The sequence below is a fragment of the Carcharodon carcharias genome, chromosome 13 (assembly GCF_017639515.1).
Source record: "Carcharodon carcharias isolate sCarCar2 chromosome 13, sCarCar2.pri, whole genome shotgun sequence".
Taxonomy (NCBI): Eukaryota; Metazoa; Chordata; class Chondrichthyes; order Lamniformes; family Lamnidae; genus Carcharodon; species Carcharodon carcharias.
Genome location: NC_054479.1, coordinates 23,773,703 through 23,798,622, shown reverse-complemented (window position 1 = coordinate 23,798,622; position 24,920 = coordinate 23,773,703). Strand labels below are relative to the sequence as shown.

Below are 24,920 nucleotides of genomic sequence, written 5' to 3'. Positions count from 1 at the left end.
AGAATGCAGCTTTCACCCTTCTCTTGACTGGCAGATTTCTTCAGCTACTACTTTTAGAAGTTAACCCTGATGTAGGGTTGGTGCTTTTCTCCACAATGCTAGGAGGGAGAATTGGAGGCAGAACTATCCATTTCACACAATCAACTAGTTTGCAGGAGCATGATGGTGCCCCAGTTTGCAGTTGTACAATGCTGTCAACCGACTTGTTTTGTGTCTCTAGGGAGAGCAAATATGGAAAAGCAAAACAAGTTTATCTTCACATAACAATAAAGACAGTAACATAGTTGCAGTGAGCCTGATTCCTGATGTCAGTGTATTGTGCTACATATCAATGGTATTCTTCACTCCATTGCTTCCAATAACAACTGACTCTGGCTTAATAATCTTTAACAGTTTAACATCTGATAATTTTACTGAGATTAAAACATTGATATTGATACTGTTATGACACCAAAATCATGGGTTTATTGTTTATAAATAAAAGATATTAAAATAAACAAAGTGTTACATGTTAAAAAAATACAATAGGTAACAAAGTGGGACTCATGAAGTACTGAACATTAGAATCAGTCACCAAGTAAGGATTTCACTTGGGGGACGAGGGGCCAAATAAACAGAGTGGTGAAGATCTCTTCTCACTGCAAAAGTCTCTTCCCCAGCCACTCCAACTCCGAATAAACTGGTGAAAATCTTCCTGTATAAAAATGGAACAGATAGCAGAGAGAAGCAAGTTGCTGCATCTCCTGTTTACTTAGCCATGTCAATGAGGCTCTGAAGTGATGTTGGCACCCAAGTTTTCTCTCCCTGTACAAACACTACCCCTCTGTCAATGTAAATAACTATCCGCCCAAAGGTATAGAGCTGCTTTCCCTCATGGCGTTTGCCCATCAAAGGCATGAAGACAATATTGTGCTCTTCGGCCTTTGCCTGGATCAAGTCCTTGAAATTCATTGGTATGGAGGCTGAGCTGACACCGATGCCACGGTGTGCCATGTTCTCAGCCTCACGGCGCTCCTGCATCGCCTCGTATTGAAAGTCCCTCCGGCGCTCTGTGTGAGTGAGGTATGCAATGTTTTCCCGAGCTCCTGGCTGCATGTAACCACCTGTTTAAAAACCAAAGAAGAAAATCTTTTCATTCTACATCCAAGGATTGACAAAATTCCTCTGGGCTAATTGCATACCATGGTGAAGGTTTAATTATCTGGGTACAAACATTAAAATTAGGAAGCAGTGGTTAAGACAGAAAGAGGAGGAGTTTGTTTTACGTCCAGAGGCTAACAGAGCTTGGGAATAAGTTACCAGGAATTACATTGGAATGAGCAGTCCAAGTATACAGGTTTATTATAACTTGCCCAAGCTCAAAAATTAACCAAATTTTACAAGCATGCTTTGCAAGGCCAAAAAACCTTTTCACACTAAACTGTACTTCTGAATTCTGCAAGCTGTCCTTTAGAACTGAGAAAGGCAGAAATGTATCCAACAGTTAATTAGTGTGTAGACCTTAGTGAACACTTTATGCTTCAATAACTGAAACAGGCAAGTACAAACAATGGAGCTTTTGAAAGTAGGCTTGGAAGCCGAGGAGGGAGTTGTGGAACTGGTAATGGAAAACAAAAGAGATAAGGAAAGCAGTCCTGAGCATACATCATGTGAATGCCTCAACAATTAATTGTTAGTATACTACTCCATCATAGGAAACTTTACAAATATCTTGCCCTTCCCTACAGCAGAGCCCCATAGATCAGGAGAAGGTATTTTTTTTTTAAAAAAAGTGTTCATAGGATGAGGGCATCACTGGCTGGGCCAGCATTTATTGCCCATTCCTAATTACCCTGGAGAACTGAGTGGCTTGCCAAGCCATTTCAGAGGGCAGTTCAGAGTCAACTACATTGCTGTGGATCTGGAGTCACATGTAGGCCAGTCTGGATAAGGACGGCAGATCTCCTTCTCTAAAGGAAATTAGCGAATCAGGTGGTTTTTATGACAATCAACTGTGGTCAATCCATAGGTATTGAGGCTATCTATAGCACTCATAATGTTATCTTGGCTGAGACCAGCTAACTCATCCCTGAACAGAGTTCAAACCTGGGACTTTCCTGGTCTGCATGGCTCTGTAGCCTACTGAATACGTCTATTACTAATATCTTGGAAGATGCTTTATGTCTATAACATATTAAAAATCTTATACCCACACACACTTTCTGTTGGTTTTTCCATTATAAAATCTCTTCATTTATCATGAAAATATCTAATGCAAACTGATCATGCTGTAGCTACACCATCTTGCTAGTGGAGGTGGAGGAAGGTGGTAGGGAAGATATTCTAGGATGGAGGTAGGTTGTTGCTACAGCATGCAACTATGTTGGAGAATGGGTAGTGTCATGGTAAGATTGGTTCTGAGGTGTAAAACACTGGGAGGGCAGTGTAGGTATTGTAGCGGTAGCCTCGATGCCTATTGATTAGTCAGGAGTGTGGTCATGAGATGTGGCAGCACCAGGCCTGTGGAAGCAGGATGTGGTTTTACCAGCATTGTAGGGTGTTCCCCACCTAGTGTGAGAAACCCTCTTAGGGAATCCCACCTCCACATGAAGAAAATCGATGTTCCAAATGATAAACTGAAAACCAACTTTAAGTTGGTTCAATGCTGTTAAAAGTGTTAATGATGCATTTTAAACCACTAAAAGGGTTTAACCAAGCTAATATCTATTCCTCAGCGAACATCATGGAAAAGATAGATTTGTCAGGTTATATGTCTTATTGCTGTGCACATGTTGGCTGCCGCCATACAACAAAAGTACACTTCAAAGTAACTTCATTGGTTATAAAGAACGTTGGGACATCCCATGGTTGTGACTTCTGCAGTATCTCTTTCGAAGAATTTCAAAATCCTTGCTCTTCCTTTCTTGAACTCTTTACTATTCTTAAGTCACATATTTCTTCCTTTCCTACTAGTCATTTTCATTTCTCTTTCTTTCTCTCCATTCCCAATATATGTTCTTCCCACCTTCATCTTCTGGAGAACATCCAGGAGAAATAAAACCAAGAAATGCTTACCAACTGTGGAAGTGACAGCCCGGTTCATAATGTCCAGGGCTTCATTAAACTTCTCCTTGATCGTTGGGTGGGCCAACACCTGGTCAGAAAACATGGACTTCCATCCCAAGTACCATTTAGTGACTTCTTCATAATTGGGACTGTTACTGAGCCAAGAACATAGCACCTGGAGAGGAGGAGGGGTAAGATGGGGATTTCAAAGGAGAATGAAGATTTCATATTAAAAGTTGCATTAAGCAGTAAAAAAAATTTGTATGCGAAGCTATAAAAAGACTGTATGACAATGTATTGTATAAACCACTTCATGCTTCCCCTCATTGCATACAATTCTAATGGCTCAATCCTTCCCATTTACACCAATGAACAGTAAACAAAGTACAACCATATTGCTGCCAAACTCTGTAATCACTCAGACTGAGGAAAGTGGGAAGTTAACAGATATTATCGGTCTAACATTATGAGGCTCACAAACTCACCTGCAACCATTTTGGGAAAAAGTTTTTCTCAAGCAATCCTATGAGACTAGAAAGTGAGATCATGTCCTCCCAGTCCATCACCCAGTGGAAGGTGTCCATGTGTTGCTGGTGTGGATTGATCACAAACTCTGTCAAACACATACCTGTTGGGGATCAGAAACAAACACATGATAAAACATAACCCCGCCAGGAGTTAGCAACACCTACTTACAATGCTAAATTCAAGTTGGAGAAGCTCTCTTCAAAGGTATCTTAATTTTATATTATTAATTTTCTTTTTTTTTAGGGGATTTTTAAAGATAGGAGATTAATGGTAAGTTTGGGTGTTTAGCTACAATGACAATACTCTCACACATGCAAGTTTAAACCAAAATAGTCAACAATTGCAGGGATATGGTAGTGCAATGGCTATGTTGCTAGACTAACAATTGAGAGTCCCGAAATAACAATCCAGAGGATTCTCAAACCCCAGTTTGAGAATTTGAATTTAGCAGTTTTTTATTGACAGATTTAATTGAAACTATCAGTAAAAGTGACCATGAAGCTGTCAGACTGTTTAAAAACCCAACTAGATCACTAACGTTCCTTTAGGGAATGAAATCCATCATCCATATCTCTTCCAGCCTGTATGTGACAAAAAAACCAACAAAGTGATTGACTCTTAATTGCCCTTGAAGTGGTCTAGCAAGTCACTAAGTAGAATCAAACTGCTAGAAGACAGTCCACCATGACATTATCAAGGCAATGCCCTTAAATATAATTAAAATAATTCAAGATAGAGTCTCACCAACAGGACTTATAAAAAATCAAATGGTGACAAGCAATGCTGATGAATGAGCGTAGTTTATAGACTTGCATTCTGTGACAAATTAACAGTGGGAGTGTGCAGATAGTTTCCGAAAGCAGCATCTCTTCAACCCAACAAGGCACATGATGCTCAAACTAGTTTGAACAAATCAGAAAGAAAGAGAGAGACTGTTGCCACTGGCAGGTGGGTCACTAACCAGTGGACACAGATTTAAGGTAACTGGCAAAAGAACCAGAGGGGAGATAAGGAGAATTTTTTTTTTTAAAACAGTTATGATCTTGATTGCAATGCCTGGAGGCAGATTCAGTAGTAATTTGTAAAATTGAAACTGGATATTTAACAACTTGTATTTGTATAGCTCCTTTAATTTAGCAAAAAGATCCAAGGAACTTCAAAGGAGGGGCTATCAAATAAGATTTGACACTGAGCCACATACGTAGATGTTAAGATAGCTTGGTCAAAAAGAGGTAGGTTTTAAGGAACATCTTACATATAAAGAGCAAATGGTAGAGAAGTTTGAGGCCTTGGCTACTGAAGGGACGACCACCGATAGTGGAGCGAAGAAATTCAGAGATGCGCAACAGGCCCATATTGGAGGAGTGCAGATATCTCGGTGAGTTGTAGGGCTGTAAGGGTCACAGACATAAAATGGGCCAGACTATGAAGGGTTTTGAAAACAAAAATGGCAATTTTAAAATTGAGGCACTGCAGACCATGAGCCAATTTAGGTCAGCATACACAAGGGTGGTATGTGAACCAGTCATGTGTTGAGTTAGGATACGGGCAGCAGAGTTTAGGATTAACTCGAGTTTACAGAGAATATTCAGTGGGAGACTGCCGAGGAGACCATTGGAATAGTCAATTCCAGAGATAAGAAAGGCATGGATGGGGGTTTCAGCAGCAGATTAACTGAAGCGGGGCAGAAACGAGCGATGTGACAGTGGTGCAAGTTGGTAGTCAATGGTGGAAGTTGGTAGTCAGTGGTGGGAGAGAATCATGGGGCTTGAAAGCTCAATTCAGGGTCAAATAGGACACTAATGTTGCAAACAGTCTGGTTTAGCCTCAGAGTGCGGCCAGGGAGAGGGATAGAGTTGCTGTCTAGGGAATGGAGTCTATGGCAGGGATCAAATACAATGATAATTTTAACACCCCATCCCCCACCAACAACAAAGAATAAAAAAAACCCAGAAAATTGACCCCATCATCTGGTTTTGATAGAGATGGGCTGGAGCAAGAGCAGCTCATCTGCGTTCAGGAAGTGACCCCTAATTTCAATATTTTAATGAGACTGTGTGCTTCCAATTTTAGCTCTTTCATTCTTAACCCTGGTCAGCTCGGTTTCCCTAAGCCCCAGGAAAACTAGCAGCTGAAAGGACCTGACAACAGCTGAAAAGGCAAAATGTGTTTCCAACACCGCTTTTACTTCCCCACACCGCTTTTACTTCCCCACTGGCTCACTAAACATACCATCACCCCTCCATACAATTGAACCCCCACAGTCACAACATCCATGATGCTCGGCCTGTGATCTCCAACTCTCAGCCCCCTCACCAATCCAATATCTAATTCACAATGTATTCCTCCTTCCACTCTGCTCCCTGGCTGCCTAACTACATGACATCCAGCCACTCAAGAGGGTGGAGGGGTTGAGAGAGGGACTGATGTAGTTAAACCTGACATTGAGTTTATGGATGATAATGCTTTGGGAACAGCACTTAGATGGGAAAAAGGAGAGCAGCCAACATAGATCCTTGGCAGGCTACAGAAGGATCAGGAAGTAAAGCCATTGCAGCTGATTCACTAGCTATGACTGAACAGATGAAAATATACTTGAAAAGGACATAATGCAGGTCCATTAGCAAAAGACAGAGCAGTGGGACTAATTAGATTGAGGCCTTTCTAAGAGCTGGCACAGACACGATGGGTCAAATTGCCTCCTTTTGTACTGTATGCTTGCATCTTATGATTCTTGGGAATAATAATCATATCGTGCTTGAATTCAGAATCAAACTTAATGGGAAGAGTGGAGGATCATAAATCAAGGATTTAGAGTTTCACTTCCATATTCTTTAAAAGCTAGCATGCAAGTACAAAAAGTAATTTAAAAACTCATGATATGCTGAGCTTCCTAATACAATATAAAAGGTAATCACAGTCAGTCCTCATTTGAAATTTTACGTGGAACTTTGGTTATCTCATCTTGGGAAGGGTATATTGGCCTTATGAGAGTCCAGTGATCACTAACCAAGATAATACAGACTGCAGCAGTTCAAAGGCAACTCATCACCACCCTCTCAAGGGCAACTAGGGATGCGCAATAAATGCTGGCCCTGCCAGTGAAGCCCATATCCTGACAGTGAATAAAAATATCTGTACTGAGCTAGGATGACAGACTGGGCAAAGCTGAGTTATTACTTGGAGCAGGGGAGTTTAAGGGTTGACCTGATCAAAATGTTGGAAATACGAAGGGAATTAATTCAATAGATAGGGAACAACTGTTCACTCTATTAAGGGAATTCAGAACTTAGGGCTAATAATTCACTGTTAATAGTGAATCAAAGAATAACTCCTGCTCAAAAAGGACTGTGACAATTTGAAACAATTGCCATAATTGCAAAGCAATAGGAAGTATTTGAAAGAAAGATATATATTGATTTGCGCAGAAACGATATTAAGAGATTAAAGGCCAAATGGTCTATCCCTATTCACACTGCATCTCGAGGTTAAGGACAAAAACAAAATCAGCTTGGGTTTCTACTCAGTTCTCTATCTAATAACTTCTGCTGGTAAGTGCATATCAGTGGATGTCATGACAGGACAGAAAATGACTTGGTTGTGATGATCCCCGATAATCGATTAACCTGCTGAAATCAGTCTTGGATCACACGTGAATTCTAGTAAGCTTGATTAAGGCCCTGAATGGCAATTGGCATTTGTGGAATTGTACAGTACCAAGAGGTCAGTATCCTTAGAAGAGGGATAAAACGGGAAACAAAATTTGTTTCAGTTGCAACATAAGTTCTTATGTTCGTATACTTTCTTACCTAACTTTGGAACAATATTTTTCAACATGAAGGCTTCCCAAGATCCTGGTGTGAACACGTTCTTCCAGGGCAGCAGGATCAGTTTTGCAGATGAGTCACTGGGATGCCACTTCTGCAATGCATTGGAAAGCTTGTTGCGGATCGGTGAATACAGGGGTTCCAGGCGCATCTGCATCAGTGGAAGCCATGGGTGAATCCAGGCGTGTATTGGAACTGTGTCCGTCAGTGGGTTCCAATTCTCAACCTAAAAAGAACAGAGGTTTGTGTTAATGAGTGACAGTGGCAGAAGTTACATGCCTTCTATTGATTTCTCATTTTCCTAATGCTGCTTTAGAGCTTTTCCCGCAGTCATTAGGCCAATTGTTTTTGCAATCCCCAATATTTCCTCCCCCCACCAGTTACTTGACAATTGCTGGTTCTTGAAATAAGGCCACCTCCTTGGCAATCTGATGGAACCTGCTGATCAAAAGTACCCTCATGAACTTCTTTCACTTTGCAATGCTCCATTTCTGTTTTGATTTTTTCTATCCAGTTTCTCCTTTACTCCTATCTATCCCAACTGCCTTCTATTCTACCTATTTCATTTCCATTCTTTCACGTTTTCCTTATTCATTCATGGGATGTGGGCATCGCTGGCTAGGCCATCATTTATTGCCCATCCCTAATTGCCCTTGAGTAGGTGGTAGTGAGCCTTCTTGAACTACTGCAGTCCATGTGATGTAGGTCCAGCCCTGTTAGCAGAGGGAGTTCCAGGATTTTGATCCAGCGACAGTGTAGGAACGGTGATATATTTCCATAACATAAAAGCAAAATAGCAGAAATTCAAAAAAAAAATGCTGGAAATCTGAAATAAAAACAGAAAATGCTGGAAAAACTCAGGAGGTCTGACAGCATCTGTGGAGAGAGAAACAGAGTTAACATTTTGAGTCTGTATGATCCTTCTTCAGGGCTAAAGAGATGTAGAAATGTGATGAAATTTATACTGTTTAAAAGGGGTGGAGTAAGTGAAGCTGGATAGGAGGCCAGCGATAGGTAGGAGCTAAGGAGAGATCAACAAAGATGTCATAGACAAAAAGAGAAAGGGAGTGTTAATGGTAGAGGTAATGGACTAAAGAAGGTGCTGATAGTGGTATAAAGGTAAGAAAGCAGAACGTGTTAATAGTAGAACAAGAGTAAGCACTCTGTGAAAGAACAACATGGAACAAGTAACAGATGGCCCTTTTGGGGATGGGATGGGGGAGGGGGCGGTGGTGGGGCAGTGGTTGGGGAGAAAGGGATAAAAAGGGGATAAAACAATAAATAAATGAATAAAAATAAAAATGAAAATAAGTGGATAAAAAAATAAAAATTAAATTTTAATAAGGGGGATTAAAAAAGGGGTGAAAATAGAAGAGAGAGTTCATGGTCTGCAGTTGTCAAACTCAATGTTAAGTCCGGAAGGCTGTAAAGTGCCGAATGGGAAGATGAGGTGCTGTTCCCTTAGTTTGCGTTGGGCTTCATTGGAACATTGTAGCAGGCCAAGGATGGACATGTAGGCATGAGAACACGATGATGCGCTGAAATGGCAAGCAATAGGAAGGTCTCAGTCATGCTTGCAGACTGATGGAAGGTGTTCCGCAAAGCGGTCACCCAGACCAAAACATTCTGCTTTCTTATCTTTATGCCACTATCAGCACCTTCTTTAACCCTTAACACTACCATTAATACTCCCTGTGTCTTTTTGGTCCATGACATTTTTGTCAGTCTCTCCTTAGCCCCCATCTTTCACTGGCCTTCGGTCTAGCTTCACCTGCTCCAACCCCCTTAAACAGTATAAATTTGATCACATTTCTACTTTTCTTTAGCTCTGAAGAAGCAGACTCAAAACATATGTTTCTCTCTTCACAGATGCTGTCAGACCGCTGAGTTTTTCCAGCATTTTCTGTGATATATTTCTAAGTCAGGATGGTGAGTGGCTTGGAGGGGAAGTTCCAGGTGGTGGTGTTCCCATGTGTCTGCTGCCTTGTCCTTCTTGATGGTAACAGTCATGGGTTTGGAAAGTGCTGCCTAAGGAGCCTTAGTGAGTTCCTTTCAGGCATTTTCTTTGCTCTCTATTCCATCATTTTCTTTTCCATCTTCTGGTTTGCAATTTGCTCTTTGCTAAATTCAATGAACATTTTAAACGTGAAAGTCAATATGCAAAGCTGCCTTGTAACATTAACAAGATGTGGCTCCTACCTCACGCTGTAATTTAGGAAAGATCAGTTGTTCAAGAATATTGTCCAATATCCAGAGTGGGATTGCAGGCATCCAGTTCTCCAAGAAATCTACCATAGGAGCACAATTCCGGGGCAGCCACTGGGATACAATATTACGGACATATGGCATCCAAACCTCCCATGTCAACCTGCAAATGTGAAGAGGATAAAAATAGGAACTTGGAAAGGTTCACTCAACCAAAGACCAAATTTTTCAACACACCGTGAAACACTTGCATTGCCAGACTCTCCTCAATTGTAGCCCTGTTTCCTCCCTTCCCTTCCTCCATTTTCTTTTTCTTACACGTAACAATATGCATTTATATCACACCATTAATGTAATGAAACATGTCAGGGTGCTTCACAAGTGTTAGTAAACAAAATTTGACACTGAGCCACATAAGGAGGTATTAGACCAACTCTTGCATGATGAAAGCAGTTTTAATTTTGTGGTAAAAAAGAGAAACTATTCTGGATTTTATGTTGAACAGTTTTGAAACAACTCAAAATATGGTGGACGTTGAGTTCACCGAGTCCAGTCCTGGTGACTTATCAACTTTAAGTACAGCCAGCCTTTCTAATAACTCCTCTTTATCGATTATTGTCCCATCCAGTATCTCAACAACCTCCTCTTTCATTATCGCTCTGGCAGCATCTTTTCTCTTGATAAAGACAACTACAAAGTATTCATTTAGTACATCAGCCATGCCCTCTGCCTCCAGAGTTCCTCTCAGAACTTTCTTTATTCAGCCTGGTTCTCATTTGTATTATCGGAGTATACTTCCATGAAGGGGAAAGATCGGACAAACAAAGCCAGAGCTCCATGGATCATGAAAGAAATAGGGAGTAGGATGAAGCAAAAAAAGGTGTATGTAGAAGTTGTGAGACTCACACTTGTTTTGAAATAATGCATGCACTATATAAGGGATGTTTGGTACTACTAACAGCTTGCTATTTCTTTCTGATTCTGTATAATATCTTGTAAATTAATCTGTTAGATTCAGGATGAATCTAATAATCTGATGCAATGTTATTTACTGCCCTTCACATTAGACAGGAGAATGGATAACTATTTGTTCTGCAGCATTATTCCACAAATGGTGCTGCAGTTTCTACTTGCAGGATCCTGTCTGCCTATGAAAACTGTCTTTTTAATGCAAATGCAAGTTAAAAGTGTTGAGAGAAATACCAAAACGTAACATCTTGCGAAAGAATGGTTTCTCCAGTATCTTTCCCAAATCACTATTTTTTTTAATGCGGTAGCCTATTGCCAGTAGGTTATTTGAATCAGAGGCATCAGAACGAGGTCCAGTCCTGTCTTTATAAACATACGAACAAGGAGCAGGAATAAGAGTAAGCCATTCAGCCCCTCGAGCCTGCTCTGCCATTTAGTAAGATCATGGCTGATCTGATAGTAACCTGAAATCTGCATCCCACCTAAGCCCCCTAACTTATCACCCCCTTATGAACTTTTCAGAATATCTCAATAGGAGTACAAAGCATGGCTGCTTTTTTTTTTTGCCTCCCTAGTTCCGGGACACTGAAACCAATTGTAGCAAACCAACCTAGCCTAGAGCGGGGAATCAAACCTGGAACATTCTGATGCGTTAATTTGGGCAACTACACTTCCTTCAATTCTGATCTTCATAACAGTCTTGAACTGACTGAAATAAAGAGAATGTGAAGTCTGGTTTATCTTCACAATCTGAAAGTGGTGGACACGTCTATCATTCTAAAAGTTTGAATTATTCATTCGTACCGGTGGTAGGGGTCCAATGACAACATATCACACCCCCCATGCTGCAGCTGGTCTCGTTCTAGAAGTTTCCTCCACTTGGACATGACGTCTAAGCCATAGCTGTTATCCTAAATAAAGAAAAGAAATAAGCTATTACTCCATCTTTTGCCCACATTGTGCTCAGCTCATCAATGTGAGGGATGGACCCCTCTCTTCCTTATTTTCTACAGTGGCTATATATAAAAAAAGCCCTAACTAGTCAGGTACAGTGTGATGCATCCCCTCTCTGTTGAAGCTGCAACTAACCCCAGGCCAAGAATTAAGTTTTAATGCATGACATTACCAAGTGCTCAAGGGGATAGATGAAAGGTACGGAATGGAATTTAACATATTCAATCTTACATTCATTATATTTGGCAAAGTATTAGATCTTGTTGGTGTACGGACTCATGTATCAATTCAATTCCAATTTATTGCCTATACAGGAATTCATTTTGGGTATGTTGCTCATTCATTAAAAAAATACATATAAATGAGTGTAACACTAAAAAGAAAGAAACTTACCCTATCATAAAAGCCTAACTTTGATTAAAATATATTAGAAACTATTCCAGCACATTAAGATAACCAGAGAGTCCCACACTGGTATTCCTCTGTTGTCTCACTTCGCTGACCTTCCTTCATATGTGAATCTTGACAGTGTGCATTGCCAGGTTTTTCAACCGTGGATCCTGTCCTCGTTTAACATCAACATAGACACACCTTTCACCAAGAGATGCTTAATAGAAGTTTGGTGAATGGATGAGGACATACACTCAGTGTGGGACTCTCTGATTATTTTAATGTGCTGGAATAGTTTTTAATATATTTTAATCAAAGTTAGGCTTTTATGATAGGGTAATTTTCTTTCTTTTTAGTGTTACATTCATTTTTATGTATTTTTTTATAATGAACGAGCAACATACCCGAAATGAATTCCTGCATGGGCAATAAATTGGAATTGAATTGATTTCCCTCTCTTGTTAGACAATAGGCAATGACTTTAAACCAATGACCATTCTAGTGTGTTGCCCAGGACCATATTGGGTATCACAATTACTCACTTTTGTGGTGGTATTCCTTACCTGCAAAGGATTCCAAGCCTTAAAGAATTCTTTCAGTAGTGGAAATACAATGGCAATAGAGAGTTCTGCCAGATCAAACATCTTGTACTCCTCAAAATATTTCTCCTGCAGCATCTCAAAAATGTTTGCACATTCTTCCAGGGTCAAAGGATTTTCACAGTTGGGCTGCAGTCTCTTCTCGCAGTCCTCCACAATCTGCAAGATGCTGCTGAGCTTGTCTATGATCTTATCCTCATGGGCAAGGATTTCAGAGAGCTTCTCATTCTCATGGGAAAGGTTGACCACCATGTCCCTCTCATATTGTAGCTGACGGTCATTCTGGATGATCTCTTGCTCAGTCATTTCAATGAGCAGTTGCAGGTTATGTTCCAGCTCTGGGAGGGAAAAGCCCTCTGACTTGGCATCTTTAACTGGGGACTGCGTGTCATCAGGAATATCATGCTTCTGGTTCATCTGGCTGTAACTGTAATAGACTTTCTGCTCCTTTCCTGTCATGTCTATAACCTACATGATGAATTAAATAGTTAGAATTAAATAGATAGAAAGGCTCAATTTAAGCCAGTCATAACCAACTAGTTTGGAAACTAATTTTACTACTCTTAACCTCACAGGACACACATTTTCTGATGCAATTACATAGACAGATGTACTTCATAACCAGTTGATGTTTCAGTCATCCTAATCTGATTAAATGGAAATATTAGGACCAGATTAGTTAACAAGGTTAACAACACATGTTATTTATGTATTTTAGGTGTTTAGGAAAATAGCAGCAGATATAGTGACTAACAGTTTAAAAACATCCATATACTAAGACTTAGTGAAAAGCTTTGAGAAAAGTGATTAAAAAGGGGTAATCCATGATTTATGACACCCATCATAGGTAATCCAGACCCTGGGGCACAGTTTGCTGTTTACCATATGTGGACGGATTTCCCTGCCATTACCTCCCATGTGCACCAGTTCAAGGAGTATTCCAGCATGTGAAAAGGAGTAACTCTGGATTTCCACTGCTTTTCTGCATCACACAGCTTTTTAAACAGGCAAATGGACAAAAACAGGAAGCACCCCCCTGTAACAAGGGCCATCTTACAAATATGATAATGGTGTAGAAGCATTGTAATAACACCTCCTCCAATATTTTGCTACCTTTATACTAGGTGCAAATCCACTACTAAGTACTATCCATACAAACAGACATAGAATGTTGCTGGCCACTGAGTGATTTACAGAAGGAGGTTTCAAGGGCCAGAAAAAATATTTATTTAACAATTTTCCATTTTTTAAATAAACTCTTATTTCCTGTTGGCACTTAGATTATAATGAACCTTTGTGCAGTTTGTTTTTACTTTCGCTCCAGCATCATTACTAGTATTAGTTTATTTTCTAATGCTTATGCGAGGTGGATGACCAACAAAGCAATGCCAGGCAAGCTTCATGACAGCTGCTCTCTGCCAATCTGCCAGCACCAGCAAATCCACATCTGCAGACAGTGGTTACCAGATCTCTCTTTGGCAAATGCTTAATGCGTGCAGAGGCTCCAGCTCTGAAGGTAGTTTGGGACAAAAGGCTCAGGTCACTCAATGAGATGGTCATTATGCTGGAGAACTACCCAGAGTATATCGTGCTTTACAAGACATGAAAGGGCAAGGCAAGGTGATCAGCTAGATAAGCTCAATTGTCCCACCTTAGATGCCGCCAAGCATATTAGTAAGCACCATCGCACTTAGTTGACAATGATTGTGGGGAACTGTCTTTGCAGCTTCAGGATCAGCAGAAATCCAGATGCAGAACTATGCCATCTCCTGTAAAGACAACTTGCTACTTGCAAACATCACATTGTCATAAGGTCTCAAGATGTAGAAGAAGAGGTTGGCCATTTGGCCCATCGAATCTGCTCCACCATTCAATGAGATCCTGGTTGATCTGATTATCCTCAACTCCATTTTCTTGCCTTTTCCCCATAACCCTTGATTCCCTTACTGATTAAAAATCTCTCTATCTCAGCCTTGAATATACTTAGTGACCCAGCCTCTTCACCCCTCTGCGGTAAAGAATTCCAGATTCACTTCCCTCAGAAGAAATTCCTCCTCATCTGTGTCGGTGCAGCTCCTGTCAGACATACTCTAAAACTCGGCTTGTGGGGGTGATGCTATGGAATAGCAGACGGCAAAACAATAGTGCCTAACATTCACAGGTCTACCTACAATCAATTAGATTGCTGGAAGCGACACAGCACAAAAAGGCCAACCAGCTCATTCAATTTTGAATACTAAGTAATCTCCCAAGCACTGGGTCTAACATTCAGTTATTGGGTTTTGCTTTTAAGCTGGCATGGTTCTATAAGGACATTACTCAGGTTGTGTGTGGAGAAATGGTATAAATAGTTCCCAGGTGTAATCAGGGTTTAATGTGTGGGTTAGTGAAGGTAGTTTGTGGATTGAAGGGCCATAGGATAAAAATACACTACAGGTTTTTTTTTAAATATGTTTGACACTTTGGAGCGTAATGTCTGAAGTGTGATGGATTTTGTCATTTTTATTTTGATAAGGCAGACTAGTAGATCTCCTGTGACATTACTCACAATGTCAGAAGGTATACTAGTGCAAGGAGATGCCGCTGTGTGCAGCTGGAGAGGGTTCACATCTATACTGAAAGATTTCAGAAAATGTTTTACGACATCTCCAAAGAAATCATTATATCATTGATAGGTAGTCTGAAAAACAAATAAATTGCATTTTCCCTACCTATTGTAAGGTGCTGAATAATTTTGTTTCCCTCATTGTAATTCAGATGGCTTCCATATTCTTTATTCACGCTCTCTGCAAAAGTTGGATTCCATGGGCAAACCGAAGCTTTCTGAATGAGCTCACATGCAAAAATCTGAGCTAGTGGTCACAGGTCCAGTACTGAATCTTTATACACAGCTTGTCAGAATAAGTATACTAAGGGACAAAACATTAACATTTTCTAAGCCAGCGGCTTTAGCCCGACCCTGTAAAGAATCTTATAAATCCCATGATGATGGTTTTGTTTTTTGCAACAATTAGCCATCCTGATAAAAACAAAAAAACTGCGGATGCTGGAAATCCAAAACAAAAACAGAATTACCTGGTAATTCTGTTTTTGAATTAGCCATTCTGTCCTGAATTAAGTGAGAGCAGCTTTAAACAAGAATTAATGAGTTCAAAATTGTACATGAAAATTTTTAAATGTTTGCAGTTGAGGGGAAAGCCCTTCCCACCCACCTTGACTTGTGAAAGTTCTGTCTGAGGGGTAGCCATCTTTCTGCCCAGGCTGGTTGCTCCTTTCGCTTTAAGCTCCTCCACTGTCTTGAAGGTGTACTTGGGTTTCTTCTTCCCACCTGTGGGATCCTTCCGCCACTGGCTCATTTCCTTCTGAAATTCCTGAACACAAATGGTTAATTAGTCACTGGATACTGACTGCCCTCCACTACTGACAGACTATGAAACATCTGTTCAACTGTCTTCAACCTTGGAGATCGACTCATGTGAATCCCAACTCAACTAACTCCAACATTCATCCAGGGACAGGCACCAAGCAGAGACTCAATGTGCCATGAGGCAGACAATTAAAGTACAGGGGTGGGTATGTCAACCTGACACTGGCAGAAGTCCAGGTGCAGTCTGCCAGTCAATTTTGTCAGCTGTACGCAAATTACCCACTGTATTTCCAACATGACAACAGCAACTGCCATTCAAAGGTACTTCACTAGCTGCAAAGTTCTTTGGACGTCCTGAAGTCATGAAAAGTGCTAAATAAATGCAAGCTTTTCTTTTGGCAGAGGAAAGGAAATAAAATAATTTCCACCTCCCCAAAGCAAACTGTACAAGTCTCAGCAGTGCATAATCTTTCTTGAAAAGGGAAACATGAATTTTGCAGGGATAAAGTTAAAGGGTAAAGCAACTCCTCTCATGCAGGGTTTCCACTGCCACTTTTCACCTTTCAGCGAATAGTCTGAGCCATGGCTTTTGTAAGTAGGTACGAATGTCGATTAGTAGTCAGGTAACGAAAAATGAGCATCCAAGGGAGACACTGCTCCAACTATTTTGCTCCAACTAGCTGAAGTTATTTTATTGGAAAATGGATCATACGTTACTCCAACTCTAAGTACTATTTCAACGCACACTTAGCCAGCATCCAAATTCTATATTCTGTAAACTTGAGATCATGCAACACCCTGCTGCCATGTGCTTACTCACAACATCCCATCCACCCATCACCTCCGTGCTCACTGTACTGTGTTGTCTCCCAGTTAAGCAACTCAATTTTAAAATTTTCATCCTTATTTTCCAATCACCTTGCACTTTAGCTTTATAACCTCCTCTAGTACCACAAACCTCTGAGGTCCCCTAATCCTGCCCACTTGAGCATGCCTAATTTTAGTTGCTTCACTACTAGTGGCCATACCCTCAACTTCCAATGTCCTCAACTCTGGAATTCCCTCCCTATACCTCTCAGACTCTCTACCTTTCTTTCCTTCTTAAAATGCTTAGAACCTACCACTTTGGCCAAACTTTTGCTCATCTATCCTTACATAGCTCATGTGTGTCAAATGTTGCATTATAACACTCCTGTGTGGCATCTTGGGACATTTTATTACATTAAAGGTGCTATGTAAATACAAATTATTATTTTTGTGCTGTATCCCACTACTAGTAGTCCATTTACTCACCAGTGTAGCACTAAGCATAAAGACCAAAATAAGTGTAAGTCTCAGGCAAGGTTTATGTAGAAACACTTCAACTGGTCCTCTGTAATTCTAGACTGAGGTCAGGGTCAGGTGAGGGGTAGGAAGTAATTATTCAGGAATTTTTATCTGAATTGCTTTCCATTAACCCATCTTCAGAAATGCATGTGTATGATTAGGGGCAAGATCAAAATTGAAATAAATATCTACAACAATTCCTTCAGAAGGTGGGTAGAAAAGGAAAAAAAATGGGATTAACATTTTTTAAAAAAAAACAAATAAAATAACAGGCTAAGGGTTGTGTTATTCCAAACCTCGTCTGCTTCTTCATCAGAGTCTACAATGGGAAAATCCTTCAGCGACTGTTCTGTTCGTTCAGACCCATATGCACCAATTGCTCCTTTTCCCTTCCTCATCTTTGCCTCAATTGGTGCCACAATTCCTGCACAGCAATAGAAACAATATTACTAACAACAGGACTACACAATTCCTAAATCCACAAACTTGGGAAAAAGATGGAATTGAATGGTTTCAAGCTGATGAAACTATGGAATTGTTATGCTAAGAATGGCAACTTGTTTAGGTAGTATAGTGAAGAACACCAAGTTAGATTGGGTGGTGGGGGTTAGATTGTGGTGGTTGCAGGGATGAACTTAACCACTTCTCAGGAAATTAAAAGGATGGAAGCATAATATTGGTTCCGCACTCTGCTGGAGTACTCATTAGTATTCAGAAGAACTGCACTTTCACTCAGAGACCTGTGTGGCAGTCCAGAGGGTGTGTACAGCTCCTGCCAACTTTCCCCGATGAACTCAATACCTTTTGTAGAATTAGTTATGTACAGAGAACTATCATTAATGTCACTAGTAAACTTTCTGATAACTGTACCTTGTGCATTCTTCCCAAGACCTCTGCCAGGTACATAACCCATCTTTTGCAGCAGTTTCTGTCCAATCCCTTTGGTGTGTTTTTCCCAAGTGCCAATTTCCTGGTTTGTTCGATGCCCTCCTGAGAATCCTTTTGAACTAGATTTGAAAAAGCCACCCTACGGAAAAAAAAATGTTAGATAAAGAAAAACTGATGTCTCTGAACCAAATCTGGAGCAGCGTCAGTTAGTCAGTATGCAATCTGTCTTTACGGAGAAATGGGAGGGTGGGTGGGGGAGTGGTGGGGGGTAGAAAGAGAAGAACTGTTGGAAGTAGAGTAAGAATATACATCTCAACTGAAAGAATTTGGAAAGATCTGTACAAAGATTCTGCCCAGCTAAGGTGACATTTGTTTGGTGGCTGGAAAGTATGCATTTAAAGTTACATTCAACCGCTACAACTGGATAAATAGCTAATCAGGATGCATAACTATTTCAATAAATAATTGTCTGTAAAAACAAATAAAGCACACATGATGTTGTCATTTCTCCAATGTAAACAAACAGCTGACAACAATTTTCATGTGAAACTTTGTCTCAAAAAACTTCTTAAATTTATTTGATTTTGGGAAAACAATCTCAAATACTGTTATAGCCTAACTAAATATACTTCTTGATTTTATGGTTGTTTTTGAACTCATAATATAAACAAACAAGGCTCAAGTTCTCTAATTACCCTATTTCTCTCTCCTGACTGAAGTCAAATTTGAACAGTTAATAATTGACATGAAACTTTACCAGAAAGACACAATAATAATTATGCATTACATGGTATAACATTCTTGTCCAAATATATTTATTCCAGGCATCTGTAAAAATAAGATATCTACATAGAATTATCAGAACAATAGAAAAATGAATCCCATAGATACATCTTAAAAAAAACTTGTTTAAAATTCATTTCAAAATTGTTGTAAAATTTTCTTAGCCCTTAAAATATATAGTTTAAAAATGTTTTTCCCCAAAATGTAAATGTTTTGAGAACATAAAACCGTTGCTGGAAATATTACTGAATCCGCCTGACTTGAGTCACATGATGTTGGCTAACCCATCATCGCCATCATGTCTTTTGATATTTCAACATTCAGTCATAGCTATCTGTTGTCAAACTCAGGCCCTTGACCGAATACCTACAGTTTTCAGTTTCTTTGGTGCAAATTCTTTTGGAAATTCTTCTCGCTTAACTTTCTCCTCTTCAGAGTCATCAGAGTCCTTCTCTTCCTCATTTTCCTCAGCTGCAGGTCGACGGATTCCAGCACTGATGAAATTAACTGGAGCAGTGTAATCTTTGGAACTATGGAAACAATGCAGATATCACCAAGTTCAGATGCAGCAACAAAGTTATTGTACACTGCTTTCAAAAATCTAATTGCAATTCTTTAAATCCAATGTACAGCTAGCAGCATCTGGAAGCGAGCAAACAAGAGAATCAAGATAGGAAACACACAGGAACCTGAACATAAATGCCTCCTGGCTCCGAAAAGGTAAACCAATTGAATTTCTGAATGGCTATGCTGCAACCGCATCTATCTAACAGGCTGCAGAGGACCAGTGCTGAACACGTTCTGACCAGTGAATGGACATCTATGTACTGTCCATTCCAACAGAGCTATTTATTGAATTAGATAGTCAAATACCCATGAGCTATTATAGATGGACTACTAAGGTCTTACAGTCCTCACCAATGACAAACACCAACATTACCACTAGCTCTCTACTCATACTACCACCCACAAGCACGATTGTTCCATTAATAAACTGCACTGTTCTGGTGACAATTAGTGCCACTGAGAGCACAAACCTGGACCCAAAACTCACCACATGGCCAACTTTTGATTTTAGCCAGTAAGAAAAATGGTGAGATTGGATCCCAACAGAAACAATGGCAAAACACTTTAAATGAATAACTGGTAGCCAGGATGTTTCAATCCCTCACAGCTGCTGGTTACAAAGTAGGATGAAAGGATGTCGGAAACATATCACCTGGACAGCATTCAGTCATCTAATAGTGCAATAAATGGAGAGGGGAATCCAAGAAGTAACAAAATAACCAAACAAATGAGAAATTGAAAAATATGTCCCTACTTCTACCCTAGCTAAGCTAACTGGTCTAAGCCAAAGCTGGAGCAATTGCATTCATTTCTTACACAGCAGAACGGGAGTGCATCAGTGCAACTCGGCAAGGAAGCCAAAGTAGATAAATAAGTTGTCTGACAATTCAGGAGTTTTAAAACTCTTCTAATGGCTCATCTGGTTTAACCAGTGAGTAACAAAGCCATAAAATCCAGGAAAGTCCATGATCTGATCACTGATTTGTGCTTATTGAGCATAGATTTAATCCTTTGCTGCGTCAAGATGAACAAATACAAGAATCCTGCCAATCTTCTCTATCCAGTATCATTCATGGAGAAACAACCATTTATTCAAGTTAGCAGGAAGCTGATGGTGCCCATATAACAACAGCCAGGAGTATTCAGTTCCTTCCAGGCAGGAGGCAAGAGGAGAAAAAGTAGCCAGATCTCACCATCAGCAAAGTGGTGGAAGGGGTCATCGATAGTGCTATCAAACAGCACTTGTTCAGCTTTGCATTCTGCCAGGATCACTCAACACCTGACCTCACTACAGCCTTGGACCGAACACAAACAAAAGAGATGAAGTCAGAAGTGAGGTGAGAGTGACTGTCCTTGACATCAAGACAGCATTTGAACGAGTGTGGCATCAAGGAGCCCTAGCAAAACTGAAGTCACTGGGAATCTGGGGAAAACACTCCTCTGATTGGAATCAATCATCTCAATTAGAAGACACTACTACAGGAGTTCCTGCGGGTAGTGTCCTAAGTCCATCCAACTTCAGCTGCTTCATCAATGACCTTCCCGCCATCATAAGGTCAGCAGTGGGATGTTTATTGACGACTGCATGCCCTTCACTCTTCAGTTACTGAAGCAGTCCATGCCATTTGCAACAAGGCCTGGACAACATTCAGGCCTGGGTTGATAAGTGGCAAGTAACATTCACAAGTGGCAGGCAATGATCACTCCAAAAAGATAGAACCTAATCATCTCTCCATGACACTTAATGACATTACCATTGCTGAATCCCCCACTATCAATATCCTAGGGGTTAATATTGACCAGAAACGGAACTGCACCAGCCATATAAATACTGTAGCTACAAAAGCAGGCGAAAGGCTGGGAATTCTGCAAAGAGTAACTCACCTCCTGACTCCCCAAAGCTTGAAGACCATCTACAAGGCACAAGTCAGAAGTGTGAAGGAATACTCTCCACTTGCCTGGACGAGTGCAGCTTCAACAATGCTCAAGATGTTCATCATCACCCAAGACAAAGCAGCCCACTTGATTAGCACTCCTTCCACCACCTTAAACATTCACTCCCTCCACCACCAACATAGTTGCAACACTGTGCACCATCTAAAAGATGCACGACAGCAACTCACCAAAAATCTTTCCAAACCGATGACCTCTACCACCTAGAAGGACAAAAGCAGCACATGCATGGGAACACCACGACCAGCAAATGCTCCTCCAAGCCTCATATGATCCTGACTTGGAACTTCACTGTCACTGGATCAAAATCCTGGAACTCCCTTCCTAACAGCACTGTGGGTATACCCACAGCACATGGACTGCAGCAGTTCAAGAAGGTGGCTCACCACCACCTTCTCAAGGGCAATTAGGGATGGGCAATAAATGCTGGCCTAGCCAGCAACACCCACATCCCATGAATGTATAAATCAAGAAAAACTCATCATTTGTTGACAATTAAATATTGGCAGTTAGTGCAAACAATGTGCTGGATTACCGTTTCCCCCCAAAGCTTGGCCTCTCATCATCAGAGTCATTCTCAGCCCACATGCCGTAGATCGCATCCTCCTTTGTCTGTCGGTGGCGCACTCGGTCTGGGTTGAACTCATTTTCCAAGTCCCAATCTGAAATCTCAAACCGCTCCATCTCCACCTCATCATCATCCTGGTCTTTCCCGTATAGGTGTGACATCGACATTTTCACCTGCCAGGTAATAAAAAGAACAGGGCAACAATTAACATGGTGGTAACAACATTTTGTCACAAGAACCAAATCTACCGCTCAAGCTTCCCTTTTGTTGTGATATTTGAACCCTGAAACCGATCATTTTTTGGTCATCAAAAATAAGGCCATCATTTATCAAAATAATTAAAGAACATCATGAATGGTTGGAATCCGAATTAAAACAAAAATGACCAGAAATGCAATGCTGATCATTCAACATCTGAGGCACAAAGTTTGTTAACAATTAAATCTCGGTACGTCAAACTCAAGGCAGATGAAATCCCACTTGCATCAAAGTTACCAACCATTCCCACCGGAAGAATAGCGAAAGCCATAGAACAATGGCCATGATTAGCTGAATTCCACAGTGGTTGAGCCGGTTTAGCTGAACTTTTTCTGGCAAGAAAAATAATGCCAAAATCCTTTGCAGAAAAGGTGCTTCCCTGGTGCAAGTAAGCTGTGCTGACCAATCAGAACAAATTGGTTAGACCCATGTATGCTCAAATATGAAATGCTGGACAAGCCATCATTTCACATTGAGATTTCTCCGTGAAGCGACGCACAAAGCGTGCGAGTATGGCAAAACATGTGAGAAAGTTAAATGTCCACTGGCTCACCCATCTGTTTCCCAGGTCAATGCTGCGAAGGCCTTAGAGATGCTTCAGGATTTCACACTGCAGCACAAAAACATGTTGACTGCATTGACGACATGGCAGGCTGTATAGCGCACGTCTGAAAACAGCATGCTAAGCAGAAAATGATTACAGACTTCTTCTGGTGCTAAATCCCATGCTTTTTCCAAGGCCAAACCTCCAGCCTTTTCAAGGCCAACACATGGCATCATGCGAGATCCACAGCTATCACAAAGTTCTGCCTAACCCAAAGTTCAAGCAGTTCCCCTGGAATTTAACTCGAAAGTTTACTGTAATTTGCCAACGAGGAGTTTCAATCGAGATGTTGTCATTCTTCCCATTTTAAATGCCAATCAACCTGATGTCTTCCATTTCCTGATGTTTATCAAGTTTTGCTGATTCTTTTTAAATCACAGGTGTCATAATAAAGGGAGCTCCTTGATTAGGAGTTGCAAACATTACTATTGTCAGGCCATGTTCAGTAATAAATTAAAAGAAAGTCTACTCCCAGCTAAATTTTTAAATCCCCTTGTTGGAAACACAGAGGAAAGGGCAAAGGGACACACGGACAGTCAGGTTTTTAAACAGGAGGGTGCGGGGTATAGGCTTAAAGCTACAAGTAGCCTAGAAGGAACACCCAACCAACAAAAGTGTAAGGATGCATGGTTTAGCATTTTACCCCACATTTGAGAGAGAGAAGGGAGACTGAGTTAAGTAAACACAATTTGCTTTGACGGTTCCCTGTAAATTTATTTGTCAAGTGAAATACAGCAGGTTAGTATAATAAGAGATGCCCTGGAGTGACTTTAAGGTTACAATCCAATGCAAGTAAGATAAAAGCAAAATACTGAGGATGCTGGAAATCTGAAACAAAAACAAAAATAACTGGAAGGTTTCTAACTAGGCTTGACCCACCAAGTTTCAGTCTGCTTTCAAAAAGATTGGAGATAGCAGATTTGAGAGAGAGAGATATGATATGATGTTCCGATCACAAGGGGCCACTGTTTGTCTCCAAGGTTATGTTATTGTATAATTGCATATAGGACAGGATGACCACACTTCTAAACATGAAACGTTTTTACAGGAGTGGCCTTCATCACACTATATGTTAGGAAATATTTAAAGCAAATTTATAACAGTGTCCTGAGACCATTTACATCCATTTTAACCACAGGAATAACCAACCAAACAGGGTTTTCACTTTGTTGCCTCACCTGAAGAATGACAGCTGTCAAATTCGATGCATAAATCTTTTAAAATTTCTTTTAGGCCTTCTGTGAAACAGTAGAACAGGCAGATGGTGAATAATCCACTTGGAGTGGGAACCACTCCACACTAAAGGTGTCTGTGTACTCACTTAGTTCTCAAGCCCATCAAGGGCAGTTTACTTGAACTCTACCATTTTTGTTACTGAAACATTATCCCAAAACAATCCTTGGATCTGATCAAGGCATTTAGGTGCAGCACCACGCAGACCAGAAAAACCTTGGGCTCTGCGAGAAAAATACTGCAGATGCTGGAAATCTGAAATAAAAACAGGAAATGCTGAAAATTACTCAGCAAATCAGGCGCCCGTAGAGAGAGAGAAATAGAGTTAACTTTTCAGGCCACCTGTCTGCCAGACCTGATGAGTATTTCCAGTATTTTCTGTTTCTCAGTCTCAGGTGCTATTTGAGGACATTAATCTTAATGGTTCGAGAAATATTAGGGGATCCCGTTCCTGATCATAAACAGCAACTCCTAGAGGGTGTGGGGTTGTGACAGGGTAGGGTAGTTTGGAGCAGGGTAGGGGCCTGTGGTTCCTTCCCCCTCCCTTCCCCTTCTCTCTCTTACTCATTTACTCTCCAGGTTCGCACATTAATGGTGGGGGGGGGGGGGGGGGGGGATCTCTACCTGAATTAACTCCAGCGGCCAGTCTGGTTTAAAAATCTAACAGCAGCAGAATCACTTTTAATGAAAACCGCGACCAGGACTTACCGTACTCGGCCCCACAGCCGCTGTTTTCCCTGATTCGGAACCGATTTAAATGGATTTTTCAGGACCCTGCGCTAGGACGCCATCTTGAGCCTGTGTTGTCGGGCGCGAGATTCCGCTGGTGGGAAACATGGGCCCCGCACCAAGGTTC

The 24,920-nt window shown here is 40.8% G+C and overlaps 1 protein-coding gene across 2 annotated transcripts; it reads right to left on the bottom strand.

Moving 5' to 3' along the window:
- Positions 1-445: 445 nt before the first annotated feature.
- On the bottom strand, positions 446-24,886 carry tfip11 (tuftelin interacting protein 11). 2 transcript variants are annotated; one of them, XM_041203347.1, is made up of 14 exons: positions 24,773-24,886; positions 24,010-24,069; positions 21,937-22,142; positions 19,252-19,411; positions 18,081-18,237; positions 17,507-17,634; positions 15,730-15,888; positions 12,482-12,985; positions 11,379-11,485; positions 9,600-9,768; positions 7,383-7,626; positions 3,531-3,673; positions 3,055-3,220; positions 446-1,103 (listed from the first exon to the last, which is right to left on the bottom strand). In XM_041203347.1, exons 3-14 carry the CDS (start codon positions 22,134-22,136, stop codon positions 748-750), a joined length of 2,493 nt encoding a protein of 830 aa, XP_041059281.1. In that variant the 5' UTR covers positions 22,137-22,142; positions 24,010-24,069; positions 24,773-24,886; the 3' UTR covers positions 446-747. The 2 variants fall into 2 exon arrangements, with proteins under 2 accessions (XP_041059281.1, XP_041059280.1); XM_041203346.1 differs by lacking the exon at positions 24,010-24,069.
- Between the last annotated feature and the right edge of the window lie 34 nt (positions 24,887-24,920).